General features: G+C 40.5%; 1 protein-coding gene across 2 annotated transcripts in view; it reads right to left on the bottom strand.

Annotated features, from left to right (window-relative positions):
* Nucleotides 1–19,240, bottom strand: part of HMGXB3 (HMG-box containing 3) — a 44,785-nt gene that overhangs the window by 21,498 nt on the left and 4,047 nt on the right. The window contains exons 3-10 of one of the 2 annotated variants that reach the window (XM_032395227.1): nucleotides 18,836–19,010; nucleotides 15,334–15,831; nucleotides 14,160–14,258; nucleotides 8,289–8,420; nucleotides 3,754–3,900; nucleotides 3,482–3,657; nucleotides 1,621–1,796; nucleotides 1,381–1,478 (exon numbers count right to left, since the gene is read on the bottom strand). In XM_032395227.1, coding sequence (XP_032251118.1) covers nucleotides 1,381–1,478; nucleotides 1,621–1,796; nucleotides 3,482–3,657; nucleotides 3,754–3,900; nucleotides 8,289–8,420; nucleotides 14,160–14,258; nucleotides 15,334–15,831; nucleotides 18,836–19,010 — 1,501 coding nt within the window. Of the gene's footprint in view, nucleotides 1–1,380; nucleotides 1,479–1,620; nucleotides 1,797–3,481; nucleotides 3,901–8,288; nucleotides 8,421–14,159; nucleotides 14,259–15,333; nucleotides 15,832–18,835; nucleotides 19,011–19,240 lie in introns of both variants that reach the window. The other variant, XM_032395226.1, reaches the window with a different exon arrangement.

Here is a 19,240-nt window from a genome sequence, read left to right as displayed (position 1 = left end):
AGGGTTTCCAAACTACAGGTCGCAACCCACTGAGGGGTTGTGAAATTAATGAGTTGAAACGAGCATTTTGCAAAATGGAAAATAGCAAAGTGACTACATATATATAAAGGCATAGATAGCTTCCTTATACTTTTTACGTATACAGGTATGGATAAGTTTACTGGGCTGTGATGTAAAAATGTGTTATTGAGGGTCATGACCCAAAAAAAGAGGTCTAGTAAATAAAATGCTGATTTAGGGAATTTTGATCATAACTATTCTAGTCACATATGGAAAAAGAACTAAAAAAACAAAAAACCTAAGAGCAAGTGTGCTTGAATACACTGAATTTCTGGCACCTGGGAAGCCTCTAATAACTCTATCATTAAGTTGAATGGATTATATACTGGCTACAAACCAGAATGTGGAATAAGAGCCATGTTTTTTGGTTTTAAAAAATCCTATTAAAAAACACACACAAATACAGGAAAGGACTTAAAGGCTGAATGGGCGCAGACTGCCAATAGTAGTTAGTTCTGGGTGACAGGATTACAAGGGACTTTCTTTCTTTCTGCCTTACCTGAATCTTCTATAACCACCATGCATTCATTTTTTTTAAAAGAGGCTAAAGAAATAAGACAACTCAATGCAATTATCTAATCCTAGACTGAATCCTGTACTGGAGTGGAAAAATGCTATAAAGGCCATAACTGGGTAAAACTGATGAAATGGGAATGCAAATGACAGACTGAAGTATTGTATCAACGTGTCAGTAACAGAATACCCTCCTTAGGAAATACACACTGAGGTATTAAGAAGCCAAAAGACATGTAACTTCCCCTTAAACTACCTGTATTTTAGAAGCACACAGGAGGACAAATGACAAAGCAAAATGGGTGATAACAATAAGTGACTACGGATAAAAAGTACATGGTTGCTCTTTGTACTATCTTTACTCTTGCAATGCAATTTGTTCCCTAAGTTTCAAAACTTTTTTTTTTTTAAGATTTTATTTATTTAAGAGAGTGAGGGAGAGAACAAGTGGAGGGAGCAGACAGAGGGAAAAACAGGCTCTCCACTGAGCAGGGAGCCCGACACAGGGCTCGATCCCAAGACCCCAGGATCATGACCTGAGCCGAAGGCAGACGCTTAACCGAATGAGCCACCCAGGCGCCCCTCAAAATTATTTCTAAATTAAAGGTTTAAAAACACGCATTCATTTTATAACAAGAAAAGAAATTTAACTAAAAATAAATAACTCATTCATGCTCAACTTCATTCCAGAAGTCTAACAGTGTAAGAACAGGCTTTTTGCCTATGGCTTTGAGACACTAAATAGAAGTCCTGTTCTCAGAGCAGCAGGCCTCCCAGAAAGCCCCACCTCTGGAGAACGGGTCTTACCTTCACCTCACTGGTGTTAGATGGCTGTTGGATTGGCTGGCCCAGCTGCTTCAGCGTGCTTGGCTTCAGGCCACAAGTCCTCACAGAAGGGGTTTTATCTGAGACAATCAGGAGCCAAACTGGTGACTTAAGTGCATTCAGAGTCTCCCCAAGTCTCTCAAGTCCATTCTCAACAACTCCCACTCCTGTCCCCTTCCCATTGGACAGCTCTCCACTCCCAGGTTTGTCCCAGCCCCTTACCACTCAGGGGAAAGGCCTGCCTGGCCCTGGGCAGTCCCATGCCGCTGCCTCGGCCCACATTAGATGGGGCTGGGAGAATTGCTCTCATGGGTCTTGCTGCAGCCAGTAATGAGGGTCTGACCCGAGCTTTGCCTTTAAGCTCCGGGACTCTGGCCCCAGGGGTGAGCAGGTCAACTCTGAAAAAAAAACAAGAAGGCAAATCTAAAAATTCCAGACCAAGGGGAAGAAAACCGAAGTACAATCTCCGAATAGCATTTTAATAAAGGGATAGTGTAGTAAACTGTCAGGCTTTACACATATATTTCATGGGGTCATTATGAAGATAAAAAAGCACAAAATAGTACCCACAATGCAGAATACCAACAGCTATTGTAGTTATACTATCTGATCTGCCTCCAATTAGTATTTAAAGTTTATCAGTCTCCCTTGTGAGGGCGGCTAAGAGACCCTGCAGAACAAAATCCACACTTTTTTTTGTAGCCCCGGCGCTGAGCACAGGCTACATCATAAAGGGCCTCAATACACATTTGCCAAGTGACTCACTTGTCCAAAACAAAAGGTCTAAACTGCATGGCTTCATTCTCTAAGGATACAGAACCATCCTGAAGTATACTGTTAAATAAAAACAGGCAAGATGTAGAAGTATGTAAGTTATGCTACCATTTGTGTAAAAAAAAGGCAGGAAAAAATATATACATACACATACACATGTATACATACACACATATGTAGTATGTGTATAAAACTTGTCTAGAAACACAGGAAGGTGGGAATGCTGTGTCTGGAAAATGGAAGTGGGAGTGAAGGATGGACTAGAAGAGAGATTTGTTTCAGTTTTTATCTCTTGAGTTTGAACCATGTGAATATATTTCCTATTCAACAATAAAATGTTTTAAATCAAATAATATACACCAGAATTTCTAAGCCTTGGCACTACTGACATTTTGGGCAGGCTAATTCTTTGTCGGGGCCTGTCCTGTGCACTGCAGGATGTTTAGCAGCACATCTGGCCTCTGCCCACCAGATACCTGCAGCACCTCCTCCCCCACAGCTGTCACAACCCCAAATGCCTCTAAACATTGCCTCAATGTCCCCTGGGGGCAAAAGTGTTCCCTGTTGAGAACCACTGATATAAACAAATAAGGGCCATAAGGGCCATTAGTCATAAGACCACAATCGCCTCTGGGAAGGGGCCACATGAAAAATCTGGTCAGGCCTTTAAGGAGAGAAGGGGAGGAAAAATAGCCCATATTTATGGGCCTCCTCCTATCTGCAAGGCACTGGGCTATGCATGCTTTACACACAATCTTGTTCAGGCTGTTAAGGTCAGCCATTAAATTTTAGATATCTTTCAATACCCAACTCAAGATTTTTCAGGAGAGAATGGGCATGAAGGGACAATGCCCAAGATCAAACGGGCATGAAGGGACAATGCCCAAAGTCAGAGACAGATCACAACCGAAACTGAATTCTCTGACCACCAGGACAGGGATCATGCTAATAAGATGTCTTAATAAGGTGTTTTTTTTTTTTTTTTCCAAATCTAGTATCCAGGATTGGATACTAGTTTGTAACACCGCCCTCAGCCTGTACCAGCAGGACCCTAATAACTGCTTCAGAGAAAATGACAAGAAGAGATGTACAGGAATTTAACAGCAAAGCAGGGATAGCTGAGTGTAAGAGGAAAGACAAATCATTCCATGGCTCTAGGCCTTGGTTTCTGTATCTCTAAAATAGAAACCATTAACTGGGTTAACTCCTCCCTCTTAGGAATGCTCTAAGAACATAGGATAAAACAAGGAGCATTTCCCAACCTGCTATTCTAAATACAATCCTATAATATATGAGCACATTAATTTACCCTGTAGGCTTCTTAGGAGCAGGGAGAGGACTGGAGGTGCTGGTCCTCTCAGCTGGTGGTGGTATGTCTGGTCCAGGACTGTCATTCTCAGTTGTCCCCAGAGAGACCTCAGGCTGCACACCACTCTTGACCACCGGCGTCTTCGTGGCTGCCGTACCACGATTCCCAGGAGCTTCCTTGACCAAAACATGGGCATCTGAGATGATCACTTCCTCCCACTCATTCTCCTCACCCACTTCTCTTGGAGGAGCTACACTTAGGAGCTGGCTTACAGCTTCTGAGTTCTCCAGAGTCAGTTTGGAGGCGTTTTCCTTAGGGGAGTTTTGCTCAGTGTTGACAGGCTGCTGATTTCTTTTAACCACCGAGCCTCTGGAGGAGATACCAGGAGCCAATTCCACTTTGACTTTGGCTGGCTTTTCCTAGAAAAAAAATAAGAATGCCTGTATGCATACAGCATTTTACAGCGGACACCACATCACAACTATTCTCTCATTCGATCCTCACAACAAAAATGTATGGGTAACAGATTAGGAGACAGAGACCCAGAGAGAGTAATAGGCTAACTTAAGGGCCCAAGTACAAAACTGGCCTGAATTTAAGTCTTCTGACTTCAGGTCCTTTTCACTACAGTATTCAACACCCCAGTTAGGATAAAGCTGTTCTCCTCCTAACAAATTTCTCATTGATAGCTTCTTTAAGTTTCAGCAAACAAACGCTGGCATTTTGGGCCTGACCTTTCTTCAAAGCCTGCTTCTCTACATCTAGGTAGAAGCTGACATATTGCCATACTGGGCCTAAAAGTTCTAGATTGTTTGTTTTGGTGGTCCTTTTATGAGATTCAGTTAATCCCAACGTGGTCAAATCTCACACGGAGAGACTCAAAGCTTCCAATTCTATTGGGGAAAACTCTTCTGTCCCAGATTCTTTCAGGTGAATCTTAAGGCTGACCTACACCCATGCCACAAACTTCTCCCTTGGTCAAATTCACTCAAACATATTAATTACTTACTAGAAAATACTCAAACTCACTAAAAATACCAGCTGCTATTTCAGATCAACCTACTTTAAAAAATTCCTTGGTGCGGTAGCTTTTATCCCATCAGCATTGCTGTGGAAATATACTATTATTTATGCACACACCTGTACACATACACATCTAAATATAGGTATATTTATATACACACACATAAACAATTTTTTTTTTTTTTAAAACAGTGTCGTCTCCAGAACAGATCTCAGGAAAGTTTTTAAGGATGCCATGTGAATAGCGAAAGGCACTATAAACGAGGATAAAAGCTGGGTTCCATCTAGGCTGTGCTTCACATCTAATTACTTACGTCACCTAAGACAAACTTCGTTAGAACCCTCATTTCGCCTCCATGAAATAAGAAGAGTCAGGCTCTCAGTGTTCATCAACAGCAGTACAATAGCCTTTTGGGTAGCCCAATTCATGGTGCAGGATTCCCCTGCACATTGCAGAAGATTAGCATCTGTGGCTAATGTTATTAAATTTCAGTATTCTCACCCAGTCACTGACTACCAAAACCCCTCACTTTTCCAAAGCCACCTGGGCAGCACATTGCCTCTGATTAAGAACCAATACGGATGACCTTTAAAAAAATCTCCAGTAAAGCATTCCCAGATTCTAACACACAATAATAATCCATAAAGACAAGTAAATACAGAGAAAAATTCCAACTGCACAGAGCCCACTGACTGCTGGAGAGGGAAAAGTCAGCAGAAAAACAGGAGACAAGTTAAACTAAATCCCTGCAATGAAATCTCTGAGCAAAGCACTGCCCACTAAGTGGGCTATTTTAGATAAAAATCCTTTGCAGGGAGACTGAATAATTTAAGGAATCAGAGCAAAAAGCTAGCTAGTGAGCTCACATTTCCTTAACTCAGCCTACCCTTTTAGATGTCACTTTCTTTTAAGATGGAAGGTAAATACTACCAGTTGCCCACTTACAGAGACCTCAATTACCACTATCAGAGAGCCAAAGGAGTGAGGCTTTGGGCTAAAGAGCTTTATACACCATCTTTTGTTCCATCCAATTCATTGGGAACAGTGCCAAACTTTCTTGGGCTAATTTTAGCCAGTATGAACTCTGGAACAATACAAGAAAAGGTGAGTCATTTCCTGACGGGCATGAACACATTTGGAGCTTTTAGGAACTATTTATGCTTGCTGCTTCAAAAATCAGAACTCCAGAAATCTTAAGATTCTGCAGCTAAACAGCATAGCAATGCCTAAGAAGTGTGATTTAGTGGAAAAGCACTGACATAATTAGCTATGTGAACTTAACAAGTTACTTCTCTTGAATGTATTTTTCTTCAGCTAGAAACCTGGACTATCTAAAAACCAGTGTCACTTTTATCTCTAAAATTCCAAGTGCAATGATGCTAAAATGTTATCCTTTTTCTTCTTACACTCACTTATTCTGATCCTATGAGATTTAGAAATCACAGCACCTACTCTCTACATGGCAGTTCTTATAAAAACCTTTGGAGAAAAAAGTCTGACTTAGCAAGTCAAGATGGGGGACAGTAGCTAAGAAAAAAACTGGTTTCACATTATGAGTCTGATCTTAGAAAAAGAACCATGGCTCAAAAGTTATTTCAAAAATCAAAGGGGGAAAATGGACATAAATGAAAAAGAAAAGAAAGCCAAAGTAAAAACAGAACCTGAAGGACACAAGGCCACAGGATCCGTTAGAACTCTTCCATGCAAAAGCACAAGAAATAAGGTCATTTGACAGACCTGACAGACAGCAGCGTGCATCTGTGAAGAAGAGCCAAGGAGGATCCTGACTATCCTATTCAATCTCTCTACTGCTGCTGAGAAAGTACATTTTGGGGAGAATAATTAAGAGCGGGAGGAAACCGAATGGCTGCACAGCAGCCCAACAGAGATGGTGAGCACAAGAAACTCAACAAAATCTCCTGAAACACACTAGCACTGGGTCCTTCCTGCCCCTTGAAGTGAAAGCGTGAAGAGCAATAATAGAGACAATTCCACTGCTGCCAATAGCAACAGCAGTGACCCCTGATTGAGGATTTAATCTATACTAGGAAGGTGCCATCCACTTTACAGGGATAATCTCATTTGATCCCTCCACCAACCCTAAAGAGGTAGGCACTATTGTTAATTTTCATTTACAAATGAAAGATAAACCAAATAAAGAATAGACATAAAGTGACTTGGCCAAGGTTTCACAGCTAAAATCCCTGGGAGGCAAGTTTAAACTGAGGAAAGCTGACTCCAGAAGTGTACTCCCCCCCACCCCCAAGGATGCTCCTTTCTCTTCTATCACTCAGGAAATTTCTAGGGTTTTAGGAACTCAGTGCCAGGAACCTGGTGCAGAGACCAAGCACACGTTTCTTTTCTTTTTTCTTTCTTTCATGTTTGTTTGTTTGTGTATGTCTATCTGTATGTATGTAATCTCCACACTCAATGTGGAGCTCCAACCCACAACCCTGAGATCAAGAGTCTCAGGCTCTCCTGATTCAGCCAATCAGGCACCCCCAGAAATTATTATTATTATTATTTTTTAATATTTTATTTATTTTTTTGACAGAAAGAGACACAGCGAGAGAGGGAACACAACAAGCAGGGGGAGTGGGAGAGGGAGAAGCAGGCTTCCCGCTGAGCAGGGAGCCCGATGTGGGGCTCGATCCCAGGACCCCAGGATCATGACCTGAGCCGAAAGCAGACGCTTAACGACTGAGCCACCCAGGCGCCCCCCCGGAAGTGTATTCTTAATTATTAACCTATTCTGTCTTCTGGAACTAGTGATGCCCTAAACCCCCAACACTCAGCCAGGAGGCAAAAGTCACCATCCCAGTGTTTTTCAGAGATGTTCTATGGAAACTGCCCCCGAGAAACTTAACAGGTATGCCACTACATAAGTTTTCTCTACATGGATAAATCTGGACCATGCTGAGTTAGACACCTAACAAACACAAACCTAGCCTAAGGATTTTTGCAAAAACAAAGCACTCTCTTTCCTTTTCTACCTACCCAAATTCTACTAATCCTTCAAGACCATCTCCTCTATAACCCATCCTTGACTACTCTAGTTCTTTTGACCCTACTTTATAGTCTCATATAAAAAATGTGGCAAGTATGTATGATTTATATAATCAGTGCAAAGCATAAAACAAGTAACAAAAAAACATGGTGAACTGAACTTCACAGGGGCATAGCTCTGGTGCTCATTTATTTATCAAGCATCATTTACTTAGAGAGAAACAGACACAGAGGTATACACTTGGAAAGTTAATTATGAAAGACCTAAATATCAGGTTAAGGACCTCTACATTAAATGGGAACTATAGGATACTGAAAGGACTTTGAGCTAAAAAGCGAGCAGATGTGAGTTATGCATCTGAGTAACTAAGCAGTCAGTGTGGAGGGTGGATTGTTAAAAATTTAACTGTAACAGGAAATGAATAAATCAACATGGTGTAGTCATTCATGGGAAGTTATAAAGCAATTAAAGATAATAGTCTTGAAGAGTATTTAATGGCATGGTAAGTTAAAAAAAAAAAAGGCAAGCTACAGAACTTGGATATTCACAGAAAAAAGACTGAAATAAAAGACACCAAAATGTTAACAATGGTTTTTCTTTGGATGGCATAAGATTATGGACAACATTTTATTCTCTTTTTTAAACAGTCACAATGAAACTTACTTGTATAATCAGAAAATAAAAATGAGTATTTATTTTTTAAGTCCTCTGCTCTAAAGGGGACCAGGAAGCCTACTTTGTGGGGCCTCCAAAGCAGCAATGACCACTGGACTTACCTTTGGGACCCACTTCCCTCCTAGGAAGTTACCACAGGTAGGGCACTTAGGTGGTTTGTGCCTGGTGACGTATGTGAAGGAGCAACCTGGGCTGGTGCAAGTCCCATGGCCCCGGCGGGTATACGTAGTGGTCTGTAAGGAAAAGAGCAGGTCAGAATCAACACCACAGTGTAACCCCTCTCGGAGCCTGATGACCATTATAACCACAACAATGCCAGGAAGATGTCAGCTTGTAGAAGAATAGCCAATTCACGGTATCTTAAAAGGTCAGAATTGGAAAGGTCCTAAGATACAATTAATTCATTATTTAGAAATGGAGAAACTGGGTTCAAATGAGGAAAAACAGCTGCCCAAGGTTACACAGATAAGTATCAGGAGAATAAAGATAGCAATAATTACTACTAATTAAGCCAAATACCACATAGTGCTAAAATGTTTTACCAATATCTCATTTAACACTCTCAGCAACGCTATGAAGTAGGTATTATTAACTACTGAGGTTCAAAGTGGTTAAATGCTTTGCCTCAAATTGTATAGTGAATCAAGGGCACACCTAGACCTAGAACCCTGAAGTCTTTGATTCTTGGTCCAAGATTGCTTCCATGCACTTAGCTGCACCCACAGTCCTAAATACTTCAAAAAATTTGCTTCATGTTCATTCTTGTTAAAAATGAAAAATTAAAAAAAAAAAAAGATAGTAGGAAGGGAAAAATGAAGGGGGGGAAATCAGAGGGAGAGACAGACCACGAGAGACTATGGACTCTGAGAAACAAACTGCAGGTTCTAGAGGGGAGGAGGGTGGGGGATGGGTTAGCCTGGTGATGGGTATTAAAGAGGGCACGTACTGAATGGAGCACTGGGTGTTATACGCAACCAATGAATCATGAATACTACATCAAAAACATAATAAAAAAAAAAATCAGAGAACCAAGGACTAAGGGTTCAGAGATATAAAAATAGACAATGGCCACTTAAAAAAAAAAAGGAGGGAATTCCAATAGAAATCAAGTTCTTTGACACTCAACAGAATTTATTTGCATATGAATATATTCAGCTACTGGCTCTCACCATCTCCAGTGACTTCCCTTTGAACAGAATGATTACAAGGGGTTATTACATTTCAACTGCAAATAGAAATTAGCCATGCCCCATTTCTTGATTAATGCTGAAAAGAAAACATTTCCCTGTCAGATTTGTTCTGTCACTTATGGGTGTTTACTCAGATATTAATCCCACCTTCCCGAGACTGGCCGAAAAGCAAAAAGCTCAAGCTGCCACTAGGTTACCTCTACCAGAACGCCTAGGCAAAAAAGGTGATTGTAATACTGGTAGCAAGTCAAGGATGAGGGTTGAGTGGTGTGGCACCCGGGAAAGAGACCGACCTGGCTTTGAGTTCCATACTCTACCACTAACACACTGGATGACCTGGAGGTAAAGTCACTTTAGCTCTTAGGCCCTGGGTTTCCTCCTCTGTAAAATCACCTGCCCTTCCTATATCTTAAAGAGCAAATGAGGTAAGAAATAAGAAAATGTGTTGCTTAGTAACTTGTAAAAGATTCTACAGGTTTGTGAGAAATTATTATTACTGGGCTATAAAACATCTCTCATCTTTGCTCAGACTGTGGCTCCACATGGAATATTCACTCTGACCACCACCAGAAAGCAGAATAAAAATTTAAGTTAGGTCAGTTCTATAAATAAATTACCATGAACTTGGAAAGACTCCTAAATAGCTTATAGAAATAATTTTAGGAAAAAAATGCTAGTGTTCGAGGCTGATGTTTCATTCTTAAGTATTATTTATAAAGGCTTTCTCAAAGAGTCTGGCTGACACTTATTAAATCATAAAAGAGTAATTTCCAGGAGAGCAAAGGCTCAGGAGAAACCTGTAATTTCTCCATGAATTGGGATGCAATGGCTGTTCCTTCTGAAGATATGATAAATTTCTCATCTAAAAACAGACTGTTTATCCATAGGTTTTAGAAGATAGACTGTGGTAAGTTAAAGACGTACACTATTAATCCTCAAGAAACCACCAAATAGCTAAAACACAGTTAATTGCTAATAAGCCAGTAAGAGAGATAAAATGAATTCATAAGAAATATTCAATTCAAAAGAAAGCAAAATAACACAGGACAAAAAGAAAACAAATAGTAAAATGACAGATTTAAACCTAACTACACATTTATACATTAAATGTATACGGCCTAAATACCGCAATTAAAAATAGAGATTGTCACATAGGTCTTGCTCTTAGATCCAAACTATATACTGCCTACAAAAAAAGTACCTTAAATATAAAGATAAATAGGTTAAAAGTAAAATGCTGGGAAAAAATATAACTTCCTAATAATAATAATCAAAAGAAAGCTCATTATCAAAGTAAATTTCATAGCAGACAATATTGCCAGAGATAAAGAAGGTCATTTCATAATGATAAAGGGGCCAATTCATCAAGAAGACGTAACAATCCTGGGATGCCTGGGTGGCTCAAATGGTTAAGCGTCCGCCTTCAGCTCAGGTCATGATCTCAGGGTCCTGCGTGCTGGGCTCCCTGCCCAACGGGAATCTGCTTCTCCCTCTTCCTCTGCCCCTGCCCCTGCTCTCAAATAAATAAAATCTTTAAAAAAAAAAAAAAAAAAGAAGATATAATCATCTTACATGTTTAAATACTTAATAACAGAGTCAAAACACATGACACAAAAACTAATAAAAAAGGATATAGACAAATACTATTTATAGTGACAGGTAGATGCCTTCTCTCAATAACTGACAGAACAAGCAGACAGAAAATCAGTCAGGATATAAAAGAGTTGACCACTATCAATCAACCTGACCTAACCTGACACACATAGAACAATCTAACTCAACAGAAGACATTCTTTTCAGGTGCACACAGAACATTTATCAAGACAAATCATATTTTGGGCCATAAAATAAGTTTTAGTAAATTTAAGAGGATTCAAGTCTTATAAACTACAAAGTTCTGACCGTAACGGAATTAAATCAGAAATCAATAAAAGGAAGATATCTGGAAAATCCCAAATATTTGGAAAGCAAATAATGTACTTTTAAGTAACTTATGGGTCAAAGAATAAATCAGAAAGTATTCTGAACAAAATAAAAATAAAAACATACCATATCAAAATTTGTGGGATGCCACCAAAGTAGTCCTTTTTTTTTTTAAAGATTTTATTTTATTTATTTGAGAGAGTGAGAGAGAGAGTACAAGAGGGGGTAGGGTCAGAGGGAGAAGGAGACTCCGCGCCATGTGCAGAGAGCCCGATGCGGGACTCAATCCCGGTACTCCGGGATTATGACCTGAGCCGAAGGCAGTCGTTTAACCAACTGAGCCACCCAGGCGCCCCCCAAAGTAGTCCTTAGAGGGAAATTTATAGCACTAAGCAGCTATATTAGGAAAGAAAGGTCTCAAATCAATGACTCAGCTTCTATCTTAATCTTAAGAAACTAGAAAAGAATAAATTAAGCCCAAAGTAAGCAGAAGAAAGATAAAGATCTGGGCAAGTATCAGTGAAATACAACACAGAAAAACAATAGAGAAAATCAATGAAACCAAAAGCTGGTTCTTCAAAGGTCAATACAATTGATAACCTCTAGCCAGGCTTGTCAGGAAAAACAGAAAGGACACCCAAATTACCACTATCAGTGATGAGACAGGTAAAATCACTAAAGTCTACAGATATTAAAGGATAAGCATGCCTCAGAATTTTAAACACAGAATTACCATATGATCCAGCAATTCCACTCAGGTATATCCCCCCAAAAAACTGAAATCAGGGGCTCAAACAGACATGTATCCACTAAAGTTCATAGCAGCAATATTCACAACAGCCCAAAGGTGAAAACAAACTAACTGTCCACCAATGTGTATGAATGGATAAACAAAATGTAGGCTATACACACAATGGAATATTATTCAGCCATAAAAAGGAATGAAATTCTCATACATGGTACAAGATAGGTGAACCCTGAAACCTGCTAAGTGAAAAAAACGAGACCATAAGGACAATATTTGCATGATTCCATTTTATGAGGTACCTAAAATATGCAAATTCAGAGACGGAAAATAAAACAGAGGTTACCAGGGGCTGGGGGAGGGAAGAATGGAGAGTTATTGTTTAATGGGCACAAGGTTTCTGTCTGGGATGATGAAAAGTTCTGGAAATAGGTACTGGCAATGACTCCACAACACTGTGAATATACTTAACGACCCTGAATTGTACACTTAAAAATGGTTATAATGGTAAATTTCATGTTATGCATATTTTACCAGTTTTTTAAAAAAAGAGTAAGGGAATGTTTTGAACAATTTTACGTAAATAAATTTGACAACTTAGATGAGATGGACAAATTCCCTGAAAGACAAACTACCACCAAAGCTCACTCAAAAATAACCTAAATCTAAATAATCTAAAATTATTTAAAAATAATCCAAATAGTCCTATACACATATTTTAAAAATTGTGGACTTGCAATTAAAAATCTTCCCACAAAGAAATCTCCAGGCCCAGATTGACCTCACTGGCAATTACCAAACATTTAAGGAAGAAATTAATACCAATACCACACAAACTCTTCCTGGAAGATGAAGAAGAAAAAGTACTTCCTAACTCTATTAGGTAAACATTACCCTGATACCAAAACCAGACAAACACTATACAAGAAAATTAGAGACCAACATCCTCATGAATATAGACACAAAATTCCTGAGCAAAGTTTCAGCAAATCAAATCCAACAATATACTAGAAGGATAATACATGATTGCCAAGTGGGGTTTATTCCAAGAATGCAGGATTGGTTTAACATTTGAAAACAATGAAATTAACCACATTAACAAACCAGAAAATTCCTACAACCATCTCAACAGACCTAGGAAAAACACTTGACAAAATCCAACATCCATTCCTGATAAAAGCTCCCAGCAAATTAGGAATGTAAGAGAACTTCCTAAACTTGAAGAGGGCGTCTACGAAAAACCTATAGCTAATATTACACCTAATGGTGAAAGACTGAGGGCTCTCCTCCTAAGATGAGGAACAAAACAAAGATATCTGCTCTCACCATTTCTAGTCAATATTATACTGGAGGTCCTAGACAGTGTATTAAGAAATAAGGAATCCAAATCAGAAAGGAAGAAATAAAACTACCTTTATTCACAGACAACACAGTCATCAATTAGAAAATGCAAGAGAAACTACAAAAAGGCTACCAGAACACATGAGTTTAACAAAGTTGCAGAATATAAGTTTAATATGCCAAAAAATCAACTATGTTATATTACTAGCGAACAATCAGGTATTGAAAAAAGTTTTGAACTACCATTTACATTAGCATAAAAAAAAAAACCATTAACTATTTAAGGATAAATCTCAGCCCAGATACTGCAGTATGTGATGGAAAAACCATTAACTGATAATCAAAAGACCAGGGTCCTGGTTCTGGCTTGTTTCGCAGCCCAGTGGCTCTGAATCATACAGAGAACAAGTCCTTTCTCTTCTCTACACCTTTTTTTGTAATATATACAAATAATAAGATTGAATCAGATCAATGGCCCTCAATTTTTCTAAATCATGTATGCTTCTGAAAATTTGATTAGAGGCACTGAACCTATCCCAGGTAAATGCTCTTAAAGAGAAAAGTTCGTATGTACCTTGAGGAGTTTAAGGATCCTGCAGAGCTCCATTCAAAGACCCTCCCCCACACCCCTATCCCCAGTAAAGAATACCTGGAGAGCAGATAATTTGAGACCTTGGACAGTCCTACTGTCTTAACGTTATTAAGACTTAGAAAACTACCTGGAAGAGAATTCTTATGGAGCCCTGATCTCCATTAACTCCCCACACACTGACCAGTTTGATGGAGGTGGGGTTCTCCACAACTGAGTAGGCAGGAAGAGGCAACATGATGAACTGCGTGGCTGGCGCAGAGGAGCTACTCTCACTGGAATCCTGTGGGCACATGGAGAGAAGGACAGTTTTACTGAGATGGAATGAATAGCCAGGGCCACCCACAACACTAAAGACAGATCAACTCCAATAACCACAGCAGTGTGCTTATCCAAAAAAATGGATCTACAATTATCTCAAAACTTTAATTAAAACAAAAAAAGATACAGAAAACTTTTACCACAGAGAACGTGCTATCCTCATTTTACAGATGAGAAAACGGAGGTCCTAGGAGACTTAGGACTCTGAAGATCAGATAAGCAGTGAGTGAAAGAACCCAACTGTTCTGACCCTGTCAAGTGTTTTTAACATCCTATTGATCTGCCTAAACCAGGCAGGTGGCATGCTTCATTATCATAAACAGCCCTGAGGCAACAAACAAAAAAATGGATTTAGGCCTACCATGGAGTCCTTTGCAAGGGGCTACCTGCTCTCATACATCCAGACCATCCTACATTCCTCTTGGCCTGAGAACTCCTACTCTGAGGATGCCACACTACCCAGAGTAATAGAGGGCATGGTGGTGGCTCCCCCGCTTCCAGGGGGACCAGGCTGTGGGATCACTGAACTGCTCTTCCCGTCAACTGGGCATGGCTGGACTTACACCACTGGAGAGACTTCCCTCTTACTGCTAAGTCCTATCAAGCTGGCCTTGAAGACAGCTTCCTTTTTCCTACCCAGTCTGCGCCCAGGAAGACCATTTGAAAATTCTCCTAAACAGTTCAAGGTGCCATTGTGTTTGCTGAAACAATCTTCAGGGAACATAAAATCCTACCAGCTTGAGCGATTCTGGCTTTGATTCATGGATAGCCCGTATCATTTAAATGCTGTTAATGTACCTCATGTACTCTCTCATGTGAAGAAAGTCCTGGCTATGCTGGGCAAAAGGAGTTGATAAGAGTGCCTAAGAAACTGAAGAGAACTTTAAAGTAAGCAAGCCCAAGGGAAAAAGGTTCAAGAGAACTGTAGTCCTACTAGAAGTCCACACCAGTACTCTTAATTACCACTGCATGGTGCTAGCTGTCTTTGTAGTAATTCCAGATAAAGCAAAAGAGACATAAGTACCAAAGTCACTCACCCTCATGACAGTTACCACTGACATGCTCTCCCCAACCTGGGGGTGGGGCACGGCCAGGCTTCCAGCAGGGAGGTCTGGTGAGCCGTTCACTAAGGTCTCTTCAATTACCAGGCTTGTCTGGTACGGTTGGTGGCTCTCCCCTACCTCCAGGGAAGCCTCCTCCAGGAGCACATCCTGGCTGAGGATCTCTGACGTGGCGATCTCTTGTACGGCACCCGGATGGGCAAGGGCTCCCACCTCCTCAGCTAGGGCCTCCACAGCCAGGCACTGCTCTGCCACGCCTGCATGGCTGGGCACTGCCTCCGGGGCAGTGCTGGACACAAGCGATGGTCCTTTAGGAGACATCTGGTTCTGGGCCACACAAAGCTCTAGCTGAGGGCAGTTGCGGTCCTCCTGCAGGCTGCTCTTGGGGATGATGATGTAATCTGAGCGGGGGAGGATCTTGCGGAAACCTGGGATGTCCGGAACCACAGCAGTCAGTGCAGAGAGCTTGGAGTTCTGAGGACCGGGAAGCCAGGGAAGGGGAGACAAGCAGAGATAAATGGTGTGAGACCACATGCACATTTGTTATTTTTTTCGTTTTTTGGACTGTTTTCTGCAAAAGGGACCATAAAGACTCCTCTCTTGACCTAAGACTTCGAGAGGGTCAGCCTCTGTCAAGGGCAATGTCATCCTCCTCTGAATCACACTTTAGGCCATGTAGCTTACTTGCTCAATCACACAGGAGATAGGTAACAGGGATCAGACTCTGGAAAGGGCACTGATCTTGGCATTTGAAACTGTGAGCTGAAATCCCAGATCTGCAGTCCTGAGCAAATACTTCCCAAATTTTAGGTCTTGCTGCCCTATCCGAATTTAGCTATTTGTGAGTTCCTTTCCAGCTCTGATACATTGGATTGCAAAGTAGTAGAAGATTTAAAAACTAGAATGTATAATGTTCAGTAAAACCCCAAAAAGCATAAAATACAAGTCAACAAGGCAAAATGGAACTCAAGGCAGCAAACAAGGATTCTGGTAACACTGGTTTCTCCCAGACTTACAAAACAGGATGAACCGATCACTTCATGAGAGAAAGTATGCATGGATGGGAATATCTGACAAGAACCTGACTATACTGGGGGCAGCAGTAGGGGGATATAAATATTAACACCGACTAGGAACTTAACATTCAGAAAATACTTTCCTGACCTTAACATTAACAACACTATTAGGTTGGGTATTATTATTGTTCCTACTGAAGCTCAGGGAGGTAAACTTCCCCCAAACATAAAACTAGTAAGTAGTAAAGACTCCAAGCCAGGTCTTCTAAGGAGCAAGGAAACCAGGTACTAGAAGCAAAACCGTTCATGGCCAAGAAAAAGGTACTTTTGTTTTATTTTTTCAAATTAAACTGCAAGTTACCTAATAAGAAAAACAGAAAAGTTCAAAGTCAACAGTTAAGTGAGAACTGAAATTAAATGGAAATAATTTCAGATGCATCTTTTAAAAGGAACACTAAGTCCATTACAAAAGGATCCTTAAATACATCAAAGGCAAGAAGTCAATGACACTACTTAAGGTACACAGGAAGCACTCAGAGATGAAAGTTGAAAGAAGCACTCAGATGAAACATAAAAGCAGGCCAAATCCTTTATGGAGCCTTTACTGGAGAGATAATGGAGAAATGACATTCTCAAGTCACCCTTTGAAGCAGACAGGTTAGAACAAGATTAAATGGTAGTAAATGCATAGAATGATCTGGACTTAATCAACAAATCCAGGCATCTAGACACCAGGGAGAGCTGGATGACACTGGAACCACAGGCCTTGCCACTTAGCAAGAGACTGGAAAGGCTGCCGAGAAGCCAGAATGCCACAAGGTCTCTGACAGCTCCCAAAGTATGAAGGCAGGAGGGTCTTGCTTTCATACCAGGCAATCTCGGAGAGGTCAAACACAGCACCCAAAGCCTTACTCAGTCTTGGCACATTCAGATGCTCATTAAATACCACCTTTTCTTATTATATGGTCACTAGACACTTAACCTACTAAAGAGTGATATTTACTGACCAAGGCAGTATGTGCCAATGACTCAGCTAGATGCTTTATATTATCTAATTTAAACACTATGAGTAGATACTATTATTCCCCGCTTTATAAACGAGGAAACCAAGACTCAAAGGTTAAGTGATTCTTCCAAGGTCACAGCTAGTTAATATCAGAGCTAATCCATTCATGTTCTTAATAGCGGTAGTAGAGATGATGGTAGATATAAAGTCCCACATGGATAAGAAAAAAATCATTGCAGATGATTTATTTAAAAAATGTTTTAAAAGTCTTAATAAGGACCTACATTAGTGTGTAGCTTTAAAAACCATTATCACTCTGGGAATAGGTAAAATTTTCCTGTATCAGGGCAAAAGGTTGCTGACTTTATGATGGGGAAACCACAGGGAGTATATATATATATACACTTTTCCTAGACTCCACTTCCCCTTCCCCCCCAGGAACTGTCTCCCAGATTCAGTTTACAAACAAATCATCTAAAGGAGGGGGTACAGGGACACCTGGGTGGCTCAGTCACTTAAGCGTCTGCCTTCGGCTCAGGTCATGATCCCAGGTCCTGGGATCGAGTCCTGTATCGGGTTCCTTGCTCAGCAGGGAGCCTGCTTCTCCCTCTGCCTGCCGCTCCCCCTGCTTGTGCGTGGCTATCTCTCTCTGACAAATAACCTTTTAAAAAAATTAAAAAATAAAAAAAATTTAAAAAGGAGGGGGTACAGACTGGTATCTCCAAGACTTTAGATAACACAAAACTCTTCCAGAAAGAGGAATGCCAAGCCAATAAGGGCAAAATAATCTAAATGGTAGTGGCAGATGGCCTCCACTAAGGAAAACACAACCTCTTCTGCTGTAACATAGCTGTTGTATTCCTGAAGAACCTTTGCTCTACATTATCAAAGAAGAAATCAGAGACAATGTTTCAATTGAAAAAAGGAGTTAAGGTTAACCTTGCAATAACAAGGTTATTTTTCCTGCAGGAATTTCAGTTTAACAAAAAACCAGCAGTATTAACAGGTGTCAGTGTTCTGTTATTGTGAACTAGAAATACAAAATGGCTGACAGACACAAACTAGAACACGTCCTTATGCATTCTTTAGTTCAAGCCTGTCTCCTCCATCATGTTCTGCTTCTGGCATAGTGCACAACCACCAGTGTTAACAGAAGAATGTGACATTATACAAGGCAGCTGTACCTACTTCCAAACTCGCCAGCCCAATTGCTGATTATGTTATAACTGACAGCAATCAGTATAACACGTATCCATTACCTTCCATTAGTAAGGTGAAAACTGATGGGGTGCAGGAGAAATGCCCTACAAACTACTACATTAAGAAAGATAAAACTGACTCAACTCAAAGTTTTCCCAAGAAAAGAAAAGGAAACAGGAGAACAGGGTGTGGGGTCTTCCCAAGGCCTTCACCACTGACGCAATGGAGAAATTAGTTGGGGAAAAAAATTACTTACAGGATCCAAACCTTCTTTCTCTAATTTGGCTTTCTCCAGGTAGTAACTCCTCTCGGCCACGCTGAGGAGCCTCCAACTTTCACTAATCTTCTTATTGATCTCAGACTGAGGGAGGTGGGGGAGTTCCTGCTGCACTTTCAAGTAGATGTCGTAATAGTATAGAAGGTAAGCCGACCTAAAGGAAGCAATGACTTCTTAAGGTTTTCCCTCATTCAACCAGTAGATAGTACAGTGTCAGGGTTTGAGAGTAAAGAGGCAAAAACCTAGCTTTCCATTTCAAAGCATTTATCTAAATAGGGACTGAAGCAAACAAACATTTAAATAACAGCCCCAGGGCACCTGGGTGGCTCAATCGGTTAAGCATCTGCATGATATTCGGTCCCAGACCGTCCCAGGAGGATCGAA

The sequence above is a fragment of the Phoca vitulina genome, unplaced genomic scaffold, assembly GCF_004348235.1.
Source record: "Phoca vitulina isolate PV1807 unplaced genomic scaffold, GSC_HSeal_1.0 scaffold83, whole genome shotgun sequence".
Lineage (NCBI taxonomy): Eukaryota > Metazoa > Chordata > Mammalia > Carnivora > Phocidae > Phoca > Phoca vitulina.
This window is presented reverse-complemented; position numbering and strand designations above follow the sequence as displayed.